General features: G+C 48.5%; 1 protein-coding gene across 2 annotated transcripts in view; it reads left to right on the top strand.

Moving 5' to 3' along the window:
- The first annotated feature begins 2,211 nt into the window (after window positions 1-2,211).
- EDARADD (EDAR associated via death domain) overlaps window positions 2,212-18,401 on the top strand; it is a 52,724-nt gene continuing 36,534 nt past the window's right edge. The window contains exons 1-3 of one of the 2 annotated variants that reach the window (XM_081299906.1): window positions 2,227-2,858; window positions 14,690-14,748; window positions 18,168-18,207. In XM_081299906.1, the coding sequence (XP_081156032.1) occupies window positions 2,828-2,858; window positions 14,690-14,748; window positions 18,168-18,207 (130 nt within the window). In that variant the 5' untranslated portion in view covers window positions 2,227-2,827. Of the gene's footprint in view, window positions 2,859-14,689; window positions 14,749-18,167; window positions 18,208-18,401 lie in introns of both variants that reach the window. The other variant, XM_081299907.1, reaches the window with a different exon arrangement.

The raw sequence follows: 18,401 nt of genomic DNA, 5'->3' as shown, positions 1-18,401 counted from the left end.
AAAAAACACACAAGACGGATTTCCTACCCCTCAGGCTATAGCCATATAGCCATGAATGACCGCCTCAGAACTTGCCTGAGATGCCGCTGCTCAGGGCGGGTCTGAGGTGGTCACCACCCAGCCACATGGCCTCCACAGTTCTCCCAGGCCTTCCCACAACACATTCCCTTCTGGTTTGAATGTTTCTTTCTCAATTCTATCACCAAGCAATATTTGCAAATCCCTCTGGATCACAAGCCTAAGAGAAGGGACTTCCCATTTTGGTTTCACCAGGGCTTGGAGTTTTGTTATGGGGATGGGGTGGGGTTAAAAACATTGTAGTAACAATGTCACCAGTCAATGCCCTGGTTCATGCTCTATGTGAGCACAGTAGTAAATACTGTAACATTTCTTGTAACAAAGGTAATAAGAGTTTCTCCCAGTAGACTGAACTCCAAGGAAATAATGAAACTGGTTTGTCTGTACCTACTATGTGACAGGCACTGGTTTAGATCTTTTAAAAGATACATTATTTCAGCCGGTTTTCACAATCTTGCAAGTCTCTTCAGACTCAGAGTTTGGATTTCTTACTAAAGCTAACACAGATGTGAAGTGACAGGTCTGAGTCAAATCTGGCAGTATGACACCAGGACTACCAGGTCTGATTGTCCCATTTGCTAGAAAAGGAAAATTGGAAGTTCCTCAAATATCAAGGAAGCAATGGAAATATGAAACTTAACACAGGACTCCAAGATTTGTGAGTTTAGGGATGCTATTAGGAAATGTCAAAAATGTCTATTTTCAAGATGGTGTTTAAAAACACTTTTTGGGCAGTGACAGAAGTAGAAGCCAAAGGCCATAATGTGACAGCAAATGGATTATAAGGGAACTCTTTGGGAAGTTTAGCGAAGGACAGTTATTTTTAAGTTACTTTTTTGGTAAACTGCAAAAAATAATAGTTCTCATTTGCATTGCACTTCATTGTTTACAAAGCACATGGTAAAACCTGGGGCTAAGAAGCACAAAAGGTGGCACACACCTGTAATTCCAGCAGCTCCAAGGCTGAGGCAGGGGATCGTGAATTCAAAGCCAGCCTCAGTAACTCAGTGAGACCCTGTCTCAAAATTTAAAAAATAAAATAAAATAAAGAGGGCTGGGGATGTGGTTGAGTAGTTAAGCACCCCTTCCTGTAATTCCCACTACCAAAAAAAAAAAAAAAGGGAAGGTGGCACAAGGGAATGATAAGTGACATACCCAATTAATCCTCCTCTAAAACATTAGCATGTAGATGCATTTCTATACCATCTTCTATCTGCTGTGATGAAAAATGGTGTGATAAAAAGATAATTTCTAGTGCAGAGTTTTGAAAAGCAAGACAGCATTAGAGTCACACTTGAAGTCGGGCCAACAAGACTGCCTAACTTGATATGTGGTTCCTGACTATCAAACCACAAAAATAATTCCGACTTCATGTGAAGTACAGAAAGAACCACAAACCAAACCTCAAAGTGGATTCCCAGAGAAAATGCCCTTTTAAAAAATTTCCCTTCCTGTCAGAAGGCAAAGCAAGAGGAAGTTTATCATCCCACCAGCAAATTTCCCCGAAAGGTTTCATTAACTCGGGTGGACACACAGCCAGCAATCCTCTTCTCCGAAGCTCTTCCATGGCGTACTCCGGAGAATAAGGAGCCATGGGCCTCAGGACGACGAAACAAATGGGGAGAGGCACAAAGCAACCTCCTGGTCACAAGGGTAGGTATGTTCACCTGCAGTTCTGCAGTTTTCAGAGCTAAGGTTTTAGACAGAGTCGCTTATCTGTGTTAATTTGCCTATGACATTGTAAACTAAAAAACTCTTATCGCTTTTAAACCATTTTTTGTGCTTCTGATCTTATTTATGAAGGCAGACCTAGATTATTTAATACCTTTCAGCGATTCCTATTAAATTTAAATTGCCTGTAACCTTGCTGGAATGGACTTGATAAGTGTGGTTAAAATAGAGTAATTTTAAACGCTCCCAATTTGGGATCACTTAATGATACAATCATTTAAAGTAAACCCTAATTTTTAAAGAGATCGATTAATTTAGCGTTTCTAAGAGAACCGGAAGCGCTTTTACTTTATTTTATTTTTTACCAGAGAGGCCAGGGGAGCGCGTGTCTGGCGTTTTCCTCCAGCTCCTTTGTGCAGCACTAACCCAGGAGGTCAGGCAAAAACTAATGCCAAAGAAAAACATCAGGACAGAAAGCGCTGGCAAGTGCCATCTTGCAGCGGCAGAGTCGGCCTGAAGATTAGGAAACTGTTTAAATATCTGATCGCCAGCAGGCGTCTCAGTACGGGCCTGTGAGCGGAGCGTTCTGCTGTCCCAGCTGAGGGCGCGATAAGAGGGCCAAGAAAGCCACCCGCGCGCCACTGCCGCCGACTTTCAAGACCAGCGGTTCCCTCGCAGTCCGTCCGGTGCTGCGATCGCTCGAGCCCGGCAGCGGGACCGTCCGGGAGTCGTCAACGCAGCACCGAGCGCACCCCTCGCGCCGAGGCCCCTCCCCGCGCCTCAGCCGGCGGCCCGGCTCCCGCCCCGCGCCTCTGCTGGAGGGCGGGAGACGCGCGGGAAAGGGGCTTTGCTAATTGCCAGAGCAGGAAGTGAGCACGAGGAAGAAGCCGCGGAGACCCGGGAGGAGAAGCAGTGGAGGAGGAGCAGGAGGAGCGGGAGCGGGGCGCGCACAGCTGTGGAGGTCCTCTCCCGGCGCGTCGGAACCGCAGGACGTCCAGTCCCCACAGCGTCGCTCTCCTCCGGGTCCCGGAGGCCACCCGACCCTGCTGGGGCGCTTGTCTGCCCTCTCGCTGCTCCCATGTCTTCTCCGAACGACCCTCTGCGCGCAGGTAAACTGACACCGCGCCGCCGCGCCCTCACCTGGAGCAGGGACTGCGGGCCGGGAAATGAGGAGGCGACCCTCAGGGCGCCTCGGTACCTTGGGACCCAGGCCGCGCGAGGCTGGCGGGGACCGCGGCGGTGCCCCTGGCCACCCTTGAGAGCCGCTGCTGCCTGGGTGCAGAGCGCTCGCCTCCCGCGCACCCCGCGCACCGAGGACTCGCGTCCCTCCCCACGCTGTGGCCCCGGCCGCTTTTGTTCTGGGCCGGGACGCCAGGTTGAACCAAGCCCCGCAAACCTCGGGCAAAAGAGAGGGGAAGAGGTGGATCTCTCATGTACTCCTCCCGACTCCCTTTCAACCCACTCATGCCGTCTTGCTCCTCTTCCTCGCTCCTCATTACGCTTTTATGAAACGGTTTTGCTTTTTCTACTTATTGGCCCCGCAGCTACTTCATCAACCAGTACCGGCAGAATCTAAGAGGGATCCCATCCCCATCCGGGCAGGACTTTGATTAGAATGGCCTCAGTCCTGTCCTGTTTTAAAACATTGCACATTTGTACCTAGGGCCCGCATCTAGATTTTTCTTTAATGTCTCACCTGGGTTTAATTCCCCTTCCAGAAATTCCCTCTCCCTGGTCCACTACAACCTAGGCGGCAAACGCCACGGTGTTTGCAATCACACGGACCAGATCACAGGGACCACTGCATGCCTCGGGTGCGGGTTCGTGGGGCCTTGTCTGGTTTCTGTAAGCTGGAAGCGCTGGGGAGAGCCACACAGAACCGGATGCGACTGCTCGGATAGATTGAATTTTTTGAGCTTGGGCAGGGACAAAGCTGGACTTTTCCAGCAGTGCTGATTTGTGGCTTCCGCAGTCAGGAGGATACAGAATGTGTCTAGAGGTGTTCAGAAGATTGCACCCAACAGTTAAAGTTGAGATTGTAAGGTGCTAGTTTAGAGGGATTTTCCCCGTGAGACTTCAAAGAAAGGTTTGGATTCTTCAGGTGGGGAGTGGCAAACATTTCATTGATTGGAGATGGAAAATAAATAGTCCCGCTATCCTTCCCCTCTCCCCAAACCCCTTGTTTGGAAAACTGAAGGGGAAATAAAGGAGGAAAAATCTTCCCACTCCCACCCACATCCACCTAATTGACAAGGTGCCACTGGATGTTTCTGGCTACTTTTCAGTAATAATGGCCTTGGATGTCACTAAATGATGCAGGTGGAGAATTTAAAAAGATCTTGAGAAGGATTCACTAAATGGGGATTACATATAAAATCTGCTTGGGCCCCCCAAAATCAACAGCAGTTAAGAAGATGGGGGGCTGGGGATGTGGCTCAAGCGGTAGCGCCGCTCGCCTGGTATGCGTGCGACCCGGTTCGATCCTCAGCACCACATACCAACAAAGTTGTGTCCGCTGAGAACTAAAAAAAATATATTAAAAATTCTCTCTCTCTCTCTCTCTCTCTCTCTCTCTCTCTCTCTCTCTCTCCTCTCTCACTCTCTCTCTCTCCTCTCTTTTAAAAAAATATAAATAAATAAAGTCTTTCTTATCCAGGAATATCCCCCCTTTTTAAAAAAAAAAAAAAAAGAAGATGGGGCTAGGAACCAGCTCTGAAGTGACATAGGTGATATAAAGGCTCAGTGTGACAGTAGTATGGTGAGACCAGTGTGATGTTAGGGCCAGCAATAGTATGCAGGATGTGGAATTCCACGGGTGGTACCTGGACTCAGCTTGGCCCAGCCAAAACGGGGTGCACACAGCCTGGAACAAAGGGACTTGGGAACCCCGGCATCTGTGGGGTATTGAGAGAACATGGCATATGGGGATCTGTCTTCAACTCCAAGAGGTAGAACCTGAACCTGCAGTTGAAATATGTAAGGAGAGATGGACATGGGTTCCCTGCAAAGTGGAGGCAGGCCTCTGGAGGTTGATATCTCTCTGCCACCTGGCAGAGAATGTTGAAGAAAGTCATTGGGCCTCTGAAAGATGATCCGGATGCCCCTTCCCACGTGGGATTCTTTCCATCAAATCAAATCACGGTTCCTCGGTTTAGACACACACACCCTTTCCCCTTTTGAACATTTCATTCAGTTTTGCAACCCACAGGACACACCCACCTTTCCCTTCCTTTTCTGTAATGAAACCACAAGTGGTGCCAACATGTGGAACTAGATACAGAATTTTAACCTCACCTCCCACAACTATGTTACCAGACTTCACCGAGTTTCCTACACTCATCTCCCAACTGGCATTCACACTCACTCTTACCCTCTGCCCACCCATTCTCCAAAAGGTGATCACAGTGATCTCCTAAAAGCAAGTCAGTTCCTGCTGCCCTTCCTCTCCTTAGAGCCACTTCCCAACAAATCCCCAGTCTTCCAGTGTTTTTTTTTTTTTTTAAATTTCTGTACTGTTGATTCCTGCCTCTCTTAACCACCTTACATATAACCTTGTGTGGGCCCTGCTGCCACACTGCCTGCCTTCATTGCCTCTAAAGGCATCACACTCTTGTGGCCCAGGACCTTTGCAGAGGTTATTTCTGCTGCCTAGACACTCCACCTCCCTTCTGCACTTTACCTCCTAGATCTCCAGACTTTAGCTCAAAGTTGACTCAGCCTGGGCCCCATGTGGTACACACTCAGCACTCCCCATGCTTTCCATCCTGGAACTGCCTGCTGTATGTTGTTTGGCCAATGTCACTTTCTCCCATTGTAGTGTAAACTCCTGGATAAAGTCCATGTTTCACGGAGCTTGTCTCTAATACCTGGAACAGTATGTAGCACATAGTTACTCTGTACAAAATCTTATTTCAGTGAGGGTCAGTTTAATTAAATATGCTTCAAACCATGGGCAAAGAGTGCTCTTCCCAGCTCGGCACAGTGGGTGGTGCACACCTGTAATCCCAGCAGCTCAGAAGGCTGAAACAGAAGGATGGCAAGTTTAAAGCCAGCCTCAGCAACTTAGTGAGGCCCTAAGCAACTCAGTGAGACCCTGTCTGTAAATAAAATATGAAAAAAGGGATGAGGATGTGGCTCAGTGGTTAAGTGCCCCTGGTACCAATCCCTGGTACCAAAAGAAAAAAAGGAAGTGCTTTTTCCATATTGATATATTAGGAACTTATTCATCAGTTTAGTGTAACTAAATTTACCTTGTAAAGCTTAAAAAGAAAATAGATGTGTGTATTTCTACATGTATATAATAAAGGCATATATATATATATATATATATATATATATATATAAACTTATAATGAAGTTAGCTTAAAAAGCAACTTTTACACACAAAAAATTACAAGACTATTGAAGTCACAGGGAAGGGAAATGGTTAGCTATTTACAGAGCAGTGGTCACTCTCTCTCTCTACCACTATTAACAATCCAGCACTGGCTGAACCAGAACTGTCAGTCAAGGATGTTAAATGCAGAACAGAGGAGGAGGCTTGAGGTCTGGCTGAGGATGTGCAGACTTTGGTGCTCTGTTGTGGTGAGCTGAGCACCCATTTCACAAAGCATGGCAGCAGCTCTCCCTTTGTTCTGGGGTCCTGTGTGTACCACACAGCATGGCTGCTCCCTGGAGCCCAGCCCCCAGCTCAGGACAACCTTTTGAAGGTACCTCACCTGCCATTGGCCCTTCCCAGCCCTCCTGTGGGTGCATGTGGGTCCAAGATGGCACAGAGGGCAGTACCCACGATTGATAGGTGAACCCCTCAGAAGCACCCACATTCACAATGCTGGACCAGCCTGTTCTTCTAAAGCCAGGAGGAGAGGGGCTCCTCTCTTCTCTCCTTCCTTCCTCCTTGCTTCGCCTCTCCTGTTCCCTGCCCTGTGGGTTTGCCCAATTTTTCTTCATTTCCTACCCTTGCTTTCCTGTGGCACCTTGGCTTCCTAAGTTTTCTTCACTAGCAGGAACCTCCTTACGCCCCTTTGCTTCATCTCTTCCCCCTCCTCCCCTGCCCTGCCCTTCCACAGTCTGGTCCTAGTCACTGGGCAAGGCCACTCTAGTTGTCCCTGTAGAAATGTGTTTGCTTGGCCCCCGCTCCTTCCACACCTGTCCAGCCCTGTGGCCAGGGAAGAGGCCATCAGCAGTACCGCAGCCTTCCCTGGCTCCAAGAGCTTGTGTGGCACAGGACTCCAGGCTTCTTGAGAGCCATTCACGAAAACAGTCCTGGGTTGGAAGAAAGCTATGGCACTAAAAAAAAAAAAAAAAAAAAAAAAAAAAAAGTCTCTGGTTCAAAGAGCTGCATTTAATTCTAGAAAGCACAAAGGGCCTCACTCTTGTGGCTCAGAAAGCCGGAACCTTTGACAAGCTTCCCTCTTTGTTTTCTTAAAGGACATTTTTGGAGAAGATGTTTGAGCTTCCTGTGAGTAGCTGCTTCTAGCAGCTGGCCCCTCTTTAGTGTGTGGCAAACAAAGGGAGACTTCTCCTGGGGGCAGGTAGCCCCTCTCACTCACCCACCCTACCACCCTCCCTCCCAGGCTGCTGGTTTGGGTCTTGAGGTGGAGGAGGTGTTGGATTTAGAGCTAATGCTGGAATGACTGAGGCTTTGGGGGAGGTCCTGATGGTGCATGCAATCTGCCTGTGGTGAGTATGTGACTTTGAGGACACAGGGTAGACTGTTACAGGTTTGGATTGTGTTCCCCTGAAATGCTTTGCAGGGCCCTGGATGTACCTCAGAATAAAGTGTCACTGAGGTAATTGAGTTAAAGTAGGGTCATCAGAGTGGGTTCTAAGCCAGCATGGCTGCGTCCCTATGGGAACGGTCAGTGTGAATGGTGGTACACCAGTGCCTGAGCTGCTCTAGGCACTGTCACACTGCAGCAGTCCACTCAGAAGGCTTCTGTGACCTCAGAAGTGTTGAGTTTGTTACCATCATCAAGCAAGCAAGCCCCAGCTGGGTGTCCTCTCACCCTGCCTTTAGACAGCATTAGGTCCCACAGGTTGAGATGTGGACTCTGTCCCTGGACGGCACCTTCAGAACACCAGTTGCAAACCCCAGATCGCTTTACCCCTGCTTATGACTGAGCAGCTGGAAGAGATGCAGGGGTCCAAGGGGCTCAAAGCTTCTGTGCCCTCTCTGGGCACTGCTCTCCGGGAACCTGCATTTGGTGTGGTCAACCATCCAGAAGCTCCTTGAACCCCGTCCTTTGGGTTGTTGTGGCAACTTCACTGTTGTAGGCATAACTGTGCCTACTGTCTCTAAGTGTGGTCAAACAAGGAGGGTTTGAGTTATGGTTTAGAGATGAGGTGTCCCCCAGAAGCTCATGTGTGAGACAATGCAAGAAAGTTCAGAGGCGAAATGATCAAGTGAAATGAGAGCTTTAACCTAATCGATGGATTAATCCACTAACATGGATTAACTTGGTGATAACTATAGGTAGGGAGGATGTGACTGGAAGAAGTAGATCACTGGGGTGTGATTTGGGGGGTTTATGTTTTGCCTCTGGTGAGCAGAGTGCTCTGCTTCCTGATTGTCATGTCCTGAGCCCTTTCCACTGCCAAGCCCTTCCACCATGATGTTCTGCCTGACGTAGGATCAGAGCAAAAGTCCACCTTTGGACTGAGACCTCTGAAACAGCCAAATAAACTTCCCCCCCCTCTACATTATTCTCATCAGGTCTTTTGGTCCCAGCAACAAAAAACCTCACTAAAACAGTATGTTAGTTTTTCCTCACCATGTCAAAATACATGAGTGAATCAACTTAAAGAAAGAAATGTTGGCTGGGCATGGTGGTGGACACCTGTAATTCCAGCAGCTCCAGAGGCTGAGGCAGGAGGATTGCTAGTTCAAAGCCAGCCTCAAAAACTTAGTGAGGTGTTAAGCAACGTAGCAAGACCCTGTTTCAAAATAAAATATTTTTTAAAAGGGCCAGAGATGTGCAAGAAGGAAGAGGAAGAGGAGGAGGAGGAGGAGGAGGAGGAGGAGGAGGAGGAGGTTGTTTCAATCCAGGGTCACTTGGCCCTGTGGCCACCCACATGGTAAAAGAAACCTGTTCACCTCATGCAGCTGGGAAGCAGAGAAGAAGGCTGGGATCCCAATATCCCCTTCAAGGGCATGCCCTAGTGACCCAGCATCCTTCCACTGGGTCCCACCACCTTCCAGTAGCCCTGCAAGCTGGTGACTAAGACTTTAGTACCTGGCCTTTAGGGGACATTTAACATCCAAACCATTAGGGCCTGCTCTGCCACTTATAGACTGGATGGGAAACCCAGCAAGGCCTCTGCACAGACTCCTGGCCTCTGTGCAGCTTGTCCCCTCCCAGGTGTGGGGCAGGACCCTTTTCAAATGAAGTCTCCCATTCCACTGTCAGGCAAGGCAGGTCAGAGGAGTTCCTCGTGGCCATGCAAGGCAGCCAGGTGGGGAGGCTGAGGTTGCTGCGTCCTGTCTTGCCTTGGGGAGGGAGTAAAGAGCCAGGAAAGGTGGGAAAAGACCTAGTCAAGGATATCCTGACACCAGATAAAAGGGAGGAGCGCGCCGCAGCCCTTTGCTCATGTGCAGTGCTGTGGGCCCTTACCAAGGGATGCCCTTCACCTGTATAGTCCTGCTAGACACCACTCACAGACTCACACCTGGGGCTGACAGAGGTTCTCACACCCTGACATCACAGGCTAGGCACATGCAGTCCACAGAAACCAAATGGCTGTACAGCCCTCCTGTCCCCAGGTACTGCTGTCCCCTGGGCTGAGAGCAGTTTGGCACCGCACCCCACCCCCCATGCCCACTGCTCTCCTGACTATGCTCCTGGAAGTGCACACCAATCTCATCCCAAGTGTCCCACCTGTCCATTGTCAGTCAAGGATGGTGACCCTGAAACAAGCATTTCAGGATCAAACTGTATTCACTGCTTCTCCTGGAGGGTGGGACTGCACCAGCTACAGACCTTGGCCCAGAGCTGATGGTAGCTCCCCGTGGCAGGCCATGCCCACCAGTGTGGGAGCAGCCCAGCAACTCATCTTCAATTTCTCCTCTCCAGGTTCTTGTCTTAGGAGTTAAAGAACTGAAAGCCACAGACCAGGATAGGTTAGTGTGGCCACAGGATATCTTGAGGAACAGGGCTCTGGCTCTGGAAGGGAACTGCATTCGGCGCTCTTTCCCATGGAGCACGCTGGCCTCTAAACTTACCGATGGTGTTGGTCAGCTCTGAATGCCATTCGAGTTTGCCTTGCTTCCCTTTTCCCCCGCTTGAAGCTGGAGGTTGAAATAATTGATTGCACGTGCTCAGTGGGTTATCTGGAGTTGCCCGCTGCGTAAAGTGCACTTCTGCATCTGCAGAGGCATCCCCACTGTGTGCAGGCCAGATTGCTGCAGGGTGATGGATAGGCTTGCCCTGGCCACCTTGGTGCTGGCCCGAGTTGCCTCAGGCCTGCTCTGCCTGCTCCAAGTGGCCTTGGGCCGCGCTTGCCACCCGAGTTCCAACCCACCCAAGCTGCTGCTCCCCCACTCCACTGCCGCTTTTCAGCAGGGACCAACCAGTAGGCCAGCTGTGCGTCTTGGCAGCCTGGGAGCCCTGTCGACCTGAGCTTGGTCAGGCCATGATCCTGGGGAGTCTGGGCAGCTTTGGGAGGGAGGCTTGGCCAGGCACTGAATGACAGGAGCAGGGGAGCCCCACCAGCTTGGGCAGGGTGGCCGGTTTTGCCTCTCCGTGCCCTATGTCCCATGTACTACCAGAGCTTGCCTGGCAGACTCCACCTACTGCTCCCTGGGAATTGTGGAAACAAACACTTTAAAGCTTTAAATAAACAATTTGATTTCATACTTAATAGTATTGCAAATATGCAATTCCAAGGTCTGTAGGTAAGACCTTAGGAAAACTTTCTCTTCTAGATCAGTCTCAAACAACTGGGAGCAGCTTTCCCACCTGGCTCAGTAATTTCCTTGGCACAGAAAAATCTGAGCTTGTGAGAATAGAAGTACTTCAGCCTGACCTACAACAACTGTCCAGAGAAGGTGCTAGAGCAGATTCAGAGTATGGGATACTGCATGGGCCTGGGTCTGCAGGCAGTTGGGACCCTGGAATTCTTCCACAGCCCTGTGTGGCAAAGGGGGACATGGTCAGAGTATTTTGAGTGAAGGGAGACCTGAAATGCCTTTGGTGTGAGTCCTCAACACCCCCCACCAATTGCTGCACTTAGAACAGGAAACCCTGAACTCCACCTGTCTTCCCTTCTCGGCCTCTGTGAGTTCCCAGAGGTGTCAGACCAATGCAAGAGGCCCTGTCTTCCACCTGTATCTCAGCCAACCTCATCGCCCTCCCAGATGTGCCCCAGTAGGCCCTGAAGTTGCTCAGGGCCTGAACAGCAGCAGAGTGCCAGACCTGGCCTGACCAGAATAACTGTCACTATCCATACATGGCAATGAGAGACCTGGGCTTGTCCTGTGCAGAGGAAAAGCCTGGGGCTGGAAAGCCAACAGCTCATCTAGGGCCACAGCACTGGGTTGGTCCAAGGCTGCAGGCCTGACTGAGGTCAAGCACCAGTCTATACCAGGCTAGTCAAAGTCACACCCAGGCCTGTCTGAGGGCACAGCACTAGGATGGTCAAGGTCACATCTCCAGGCCTCTCTGAGGTCACAGCACCAGGCTAGTCAAGTTCACAGCACTAGGGTGGTCAAGGTCACATCAGGCCTGTCTGAGGTCAAAGCACCAGGATGGTCAAGGTCATACCTCCAAGCTTATCTGAGGTCACAGCACTAGGATGGTCAAGGTCATATCCAGGCCTGTCTGAGGTCAAGCACCAGGCTGGTCAAGGTCAGCCCTGGTTCCCGGTGGAGTGCTGGTGTGGGCCCAGACCTCCACACCTAACCCAGTACTCCTCCCTTTAGCTATCCTGTTTGCTTTTCTCTGCTGCCTTTCCCAGTGGTCTCCTCCATCTTCCTCCAAGTCTTTTTCTTTTTCCTTCCTCTTATACTAATTCTTCTGTGAGAAACAAGACTAACCTAGTGTCTTTACAGGAAGCGGTTGAGGCAATTAAGCCCCTGCCCCCCAAGTTCTGCATAGCTGCACACCTGAGAGCCCATTGTGTTGACACCTGCTAGAATCCCATGCTGCTGGTGTGTGGCATTTTAAAGTACTGGCATCCAGGATCCCTTCAGTGAAGATGACATATTTGAGGAGATGCTATGATAGGAGAAGCAGAAAAGGGACTTGAAGCTGCTTAATGGTGGCTTCTCCTGCCCCTGCCCCAGCCAGGATCGAGATTGTGAGAAACATGGAATAAAAAAACTAGGAAATGAGATCTGGGCTGTCTGGCTGGAAGGACCCACCAAAGCACATTCTCTTTCCTCTCCTGGCCTTGGCATACCTAGTCCCTCTGTCTAGGATGCTCTTCTTATCAGCTCCTTCTCCTGGTCAGCTGGCCCTCGAGGACTCAGGTGTCAGCTCCACTGCCCTGTCCCCAGGACATGCACAGGCCACCAATCTCTCTGTCTAGAACATTCTTCCTGTCAGCTCCTCCTGGTCAGCTGGCTCTTGAGGACTCAGGCATCAGCTCCACTGCCCTGTGGAGCTTTCTCTTCCACTGTCAGGCACTTGGTGCCCTATGCTGGTTCCTGATTACTTGGGCAGCAGGAGTTCTACAAACTCAGGGTGGAATTATAACACAATTTGTCTTCTATTGTCTTTATGTCATTTTAATTTCAAATCTGAGTCTGTGTTACATTAGGCCAGCAGGAAATCCCATTTCAGACAGAACTGGCACTCTGCTCCTCCTTAGGGTCATGAGGGACCTAAGGCTAATATGGTGCTTGGACTCTAGGAGGGACCTTGGCTTTACTTTGCTCCAGGTAGGCATTGATCCATGCTATCCACACTGAAAGGTCCTGTGAGGTCAGAGGACATCTTGTCTTCTGGACACCATGCATAGTCATCCACATTGTTGGGTGGATCCTGAGCTAGGGCCTAATCTGCTCCATGCCTTCTCCAATGTGGTCTTACTGCTATCTGCTCTGCTGGAACCAGGGAATGGTCCCTTGTCACAGGAGGACCCTGGCCAAAGCTCTCTCCATTTGTCCCCACTTCTCTCCAATGACTGTTGGTATCATAAAACAAATAGAGATGTTGCCTCCATGAGCATCTCCTTTGGACATTGTCAACATTTGGAGCAAAAAAAAAAAAAAGGAAAGTCCAGACCTTCTCTCAGCAGGGAAACATCCAGGAAGAACAGACAGATGATTGTCTCAAGAAATGGTTCCATTGAACAGTGGAGTGAAGGAAAGGGAATGAGAGAGAAGAAGAAGGGATGGAGAAGGGAAGGAACAACAGAATGATATTAACAAAGCTATATCATGTGCATGTATGAATGTATCACAACAAATTCCACTTTTATTCATAAAACTATAATGCAGCAAATCAATAAAACAAAATTGTCCTATGAGGCTCACCTGGATCCCTAGAGGTATTCCTGGACCTAGAGCCTAATGTACAGTATGTACTTAATGAGAATTTGGATAAAAAGTGAATGTTTTGACTGTTGAGATTTGCCAGTAGATAGATACAGGTTGTATACTGCACAAATCTAGAAGACCTTGCATAAGCAGATTTGATTATTGTTAGGGTTTTCTGGCAGGTGTCTCTTAAAGCATCTTAGAAAAGGGGAGCTATTTCTTATGTGTACAAATTCATATGATCTGGCAGTAGTCTGATTGAGGCCCGTACCTTTTTCTATATTTCCACATTTGATTTTTTTCTGTCCTTCCTCATTAGATTTCTTAATTGCCAAAAAAAAAAAGCATTGACAAAGCATAAGAAGAAAAATATTAAGAAATCAAGATCATGGGCTGGGGATGTGGCTCAAGCGGTAGCGCGCTCGCCTGGCATGCGTGCGGCCCAGGTTCGATCCTCAGCACCACATACCAACAAAGATGTGTCTGCCGAGAACTAAAAATAAATATTAAAAATTCTCTCTCTCTCTCCTCTCTCACTGTCTCTTTAAAAAAAAAAAAAAAAAGAAAGAAATCAAGATCAATTTTTGATAAAAATATTGTGAGGTATATTTCCTTTATTAAAGTTCCCATGGACTGCATCAAAAAGCTTCATGCATGTACATGTTAGCTGTTCATTGCTGTGACAAAATACCTTTCCTTGTTTCCAACTGAAACGAGGAAAGATTTATTTTGGCTCATAATTTCAGAGGATTCAGCCCATGGTCACTTGGTTCCATTGCTTTGGGCCTGGGAGGGGGTATGGGAGAGCAGAGCTGCTCACTTCACAGTGGCCAGGAGGCAGAAGGAGATGGGAAGGGGCCAGTGACAAGATACACCCTTTAAGAACATGTCCTCGGCAACATATTTCCTCAGCTAGGACCCAACTCCTAATACCTCCCAAGGCTCATCTGGGGATTAGCTTTGGGGGATATATAAGATTCAAATAATAACAGCATATAATTTTATTTTTTCTGGTACAGGGATTAAACCTTCAGTCTTACTCGTGCTAGGTTATGTGTTCTAAGGAAGGCTAGTATCTCAAATGATATAAAAAAATTAAAAAGTTACCAAGAATAGAAAGAAGCTGAATCCAGAGTTAAATCTTTCCTGCCCAAAGTTATGTCCAATCCAACATGTAAAAAGTTGTCAATATCACATCTGCATAATTTGATTATTTGGTGATATTTTTAGGTGACTTGTTCCAAAATAGCATAGGTTTTTGTGTTTGTGTTTTGCAAGATTTCTTTTTCTTGTTCTCAGCACAGTCTGATTCCGCCCCTCACTTGGCCTGCAGAGAATGGAGAGGGAGCAGTTCTCCAGCCCCTGCTGCCCCCCACAGCTCACACTGGTAGGAGGATAACCCCGAGGTACCACGAGTGCTTCTCCATGAGGGAAAATGCTTTCTTTTTGTTTTCTCTGCAGATCACATGGCAAAGGAGCCAGTGGAAGACACGGACCCCAGCACTTTATCTTTTCATGTGGTAGGTCACACATTTTACCTTCATAGCCACACCCCTTGTTTTGCATTTCTCTTCCATTTTCATTAAAGTATTTGTGTGAGGTCTAGAAACCCAACAGCAAGATTCTCCCAAGAGAAACTTCTTTATTTATATGTCATAATGAACTTTGGATTTCTCCAGGCTAAAATGGTGTTGTTTTGTGCATACCAGAAGTGACCTTCTTAGATTTTGTGAGGTTTTTATCTACTTTAATAATACTGGTTGAGTGTGTGTGTGTGTGTGTGTGTGTGTGTGTGTGTGTGTGTGTGTTGCTAAAGAGTAAACCCAGGGCCTCGAAAATGCCAGGTAAGTGTTCTGCCACTGGTATACCCTCAGCCCATATTGGTCCTACTTTTTACTAACCCATCTTCAAAACTCAAAATATTTAATGTGAGATTGAAGAAAAAAATAGGACTCTTTTGCAGCAGCTGAGCAGAGATTGGCAAGTGCTATTTGATTTGCCTTTGGTGTCACCTCTAATTCCAGAGCTGGCTCCTGGCCTGCCTTCCCGACCCTCCTGCACTCTCTACTGCTTTGGGTTGCCAGAGATTCTCCATGCATTGTTTCTCACCCTCCAAATAGACTGTGAGATACTGGGGCAAGTATTTGTCCCCATTCCACAGGTGAGAAGTAGCAGTTAGCTGATGTGTACAGCAGGGGCCCTGCTATCCTGTGCCTCTTGTTCGGAACCCAGTCATGGCCCTGGACACCAGCACAGTTGTCTCTGTGGGTACAGTGTACGACATGTTCCTTCTCTTCCACGCTTCTGAATACAGGGCCGCTGAGACCTGGAAAGTGCCGATGACCTAAGATACACTTAGTGTCATCAGATTAAGTGGCTTTCCTTCTTTGGTGTGCCAAGGACCTGCTGTCTGGTTTTGGTCATCATTGCAGTTTGGTAAGCATGGGTGGCATGGGGATCAGGTTTGACACACAGTGGTAATAAGGAAAAGTAATAAGGAAAACTCTCAGCCTCACAAGTGCAATGCAGAACAACCTGGGTTGTGACTGGGATCCTCTCAGATATGGTCTATCACCCTGTAAAGTATCCCTTAGTCCACGGGGAGTGTCAAGGCCTCCTATTCACATCCTGGTGACATGTTTGCCCTTCCTCGGAGCCCCTTTCCCCACCACTTATGTGAGCCCTCTGGTCACCTCTCCACCCTGGAGGTGAGTGATCTCTCCAAAGCGTCTCTGTTACTAGTCTCCCAGAGCTATGGAAACAACACTCCTCATACTAGGCAGCTTGGAACGACAGCTTGTGTTCTGTCACAGGCCTGGAGGTTAATGTCAAAGGTCAGGGTGTGGGCAGTGCCAGAGGTCGCAAGCCACCTGGGCCTCCTGGGCTTGTGGACATCTCCCCTGCATCTCACACTGTGAGCACGTGGCCTCTTCTCCTGTGTTCGCCACAGTCTCTTCTCTCTTTCTTCTTTTTCTCAGTGCTGGGGATGGAACCCAAGGCCTTGTACATGCTAGGCAACTCTCCACACTGACCACACCCCATCTGTCCTACTGGGCTAAGAGTACCCCCTACTTTAGTATGAACTCATCTTATTGAATTACATCATAACAACTGTTTCCAAATAAGACTACACTCTGAGATATGAGGGGCTGGGACTTCAACATGTCCTTTTATGGGAGACACAATCCAATCCGTGACATCCCTGCTGTGTGCGGGACGCCATGCATCCTCCCTGGCCTGGCAGGTGAGTCCTCGGTGGCTTCATCTGAGCGTCTCCAGCTCACCTGCTGAGCCAGATGTGTGTAGCTGTCTGCTGGGGCTTGGCCATGGCACATCCTCACACCTTCCCAGGACACCAATCATGCCGTTCCCTCTGGCAAGGATGTCCCCTGCCTCCTCCCGACTGACTCCTGTGCGTTCTCTCTTCTTGGGACCTCTAGTGCTCTCTCCTTTGTCACCTCACCCTTACGTTTTCTCTAGTAACTTGGCTGTCTGACTTCACAAACACCATGTTTTTCACCTTCCACGTGAAGAGCCGGGCACAGGACAGATGGCACCTGACATTCGATGAAGTAGCTTCCTGAGAACCTGTATCTAAATCCCTGGGCTTTGCGGTCATGGTCCTCTTGGAAGCTGTCTCTCACCTTCCTCTGTCCATCTGCAGCAGACAGCTCTGCTCAGGCTGACGGGTCCCCTTGCTCCTGCTGCATCTGCTGTTCACAGTGACCTTGCTCCTTCCTTTGGGTTCACCCATGTGCTGGGTCTGGGCTCGCCTCACTCAAGCATCGCTTCCTCTAGAGACCTGCACTCCTGCACCTGTGTGTTCATCCACACGGTCTTTCTGAGTCCACGTCTGGGGGTGCATCAATCATAGTCCCTTCTGTGGAAAAACTCACTGTCTCTCTGAGGAAACAAGGAGTTCTTTCCAACCAGACTGTGGAGTGCAGAGCACAGGGTGTTCCATGCTCTGGAATGGGGAGGAGAGGAGCTGATTTCCTGGGGGCAGGGTCTTGGTCTGCGGTGGATTCTGACCTATTTAGTTGTGTTGGGAGACAGTTGGATGCTTCTGCAGGTCCTGAAACTTAACTGCCCAGCTCAGAGGACCTCCATGGAGAGGCTCTGAAACAGGCCACTTGTGCTAATGTTCCCCTTGTCAAAGGGCCCGGTGGGACCTGCCGGACATGTGGAAGCAGTGACTGTTCAGGCTGGAGGACAGGGGACAATGGAGTGTGAGCCAAGCAGGGTTTGGGGCAGGACAGGGACTCCTCTCACGGAAGTCTTCAGAGAATGGCTGCGTTGTTTAATCTGAAACAAGTTACTGGAACATTAGATACCAACAGATAGGTACGAGGGAATTAAATAGTGTGATCGTAAGAGCATTTGCGATTTGAACTTCCTGTAGTGGGGCTACCCTGCACTAGTCCACTGAGGCTGGGCAGCTGTGCCGGTCAGGGGCTGAGCTTTAGTGCCATCTCATGCAGGTGATGGCAGGTCACCTTGGGATCTGTCCTACAATTCAAACCAGAGTGGAGCACTGCCCAGAACACATGCTTGTTGGCCCTAAAGACTGCCACAGAAATGGGGAGAAGAAATGAGTCTGCCGCCATAATGCCCGGAAATAAATGCTTTAAACTGCAGGAAGGAGATAGGGAGATTAGCACTGTTGAAAAGAGGAAGTGTGGTTTAGTGGTCAGAGCCAAGGAAATTAGAGCCTTTTTCTATTTCACGTTTCAACACTAGCTTCTTGTCAACCTTGATTTTCTTTCTACAAATTGAGAAGAAAAACAATCAATGGATCTGGACTAATAGATCTAAGACTAAGCATTTCCAAGATTTTAAATTGAAAGCATGTTTTAAATGGAAAAACAAAGCTTTCTTTTCACTTTGATCTTATAACCGACATTTAAAAATAACTCTTCTCTTTTGTTGGTTTCTACAGTCAGACAAATATCCCATTCAAGACACGGGACTCCCTAAAGGTACGTATGATTAATGTAACTCCTTGAATTTGTGACGCTTTAGTATCTCGAACAAAGCACTAGTCTAAGTCATTTTTCACTATTTAAAGTTGTCAAACAGAAACAATGACAATTTTTCTCACCTGTTACATGACTAAAAAAGTTCACAAAGGAGTGGACATCATTACCTTAGGTATATATATGATTGCACAAAT

Source organism: Spermophilus citellus (genome assembly GCF_964194105.1).
Source record: "Spermophilus citellus genome assembly, chromosome: 6".
In the NCBI taxonomy this organism is placed as follows: Eukaryota; Metazoa; Chordata; class Mammalia; order Rodentia; family Sciuridae; genus Spermophilus; species Spermophilus citellus.
The sequence above is the reverse complement of the archived record's forward strand: the minus strand, read 5'-3'. Positions and strand labels throughout refer to the sequence as shown.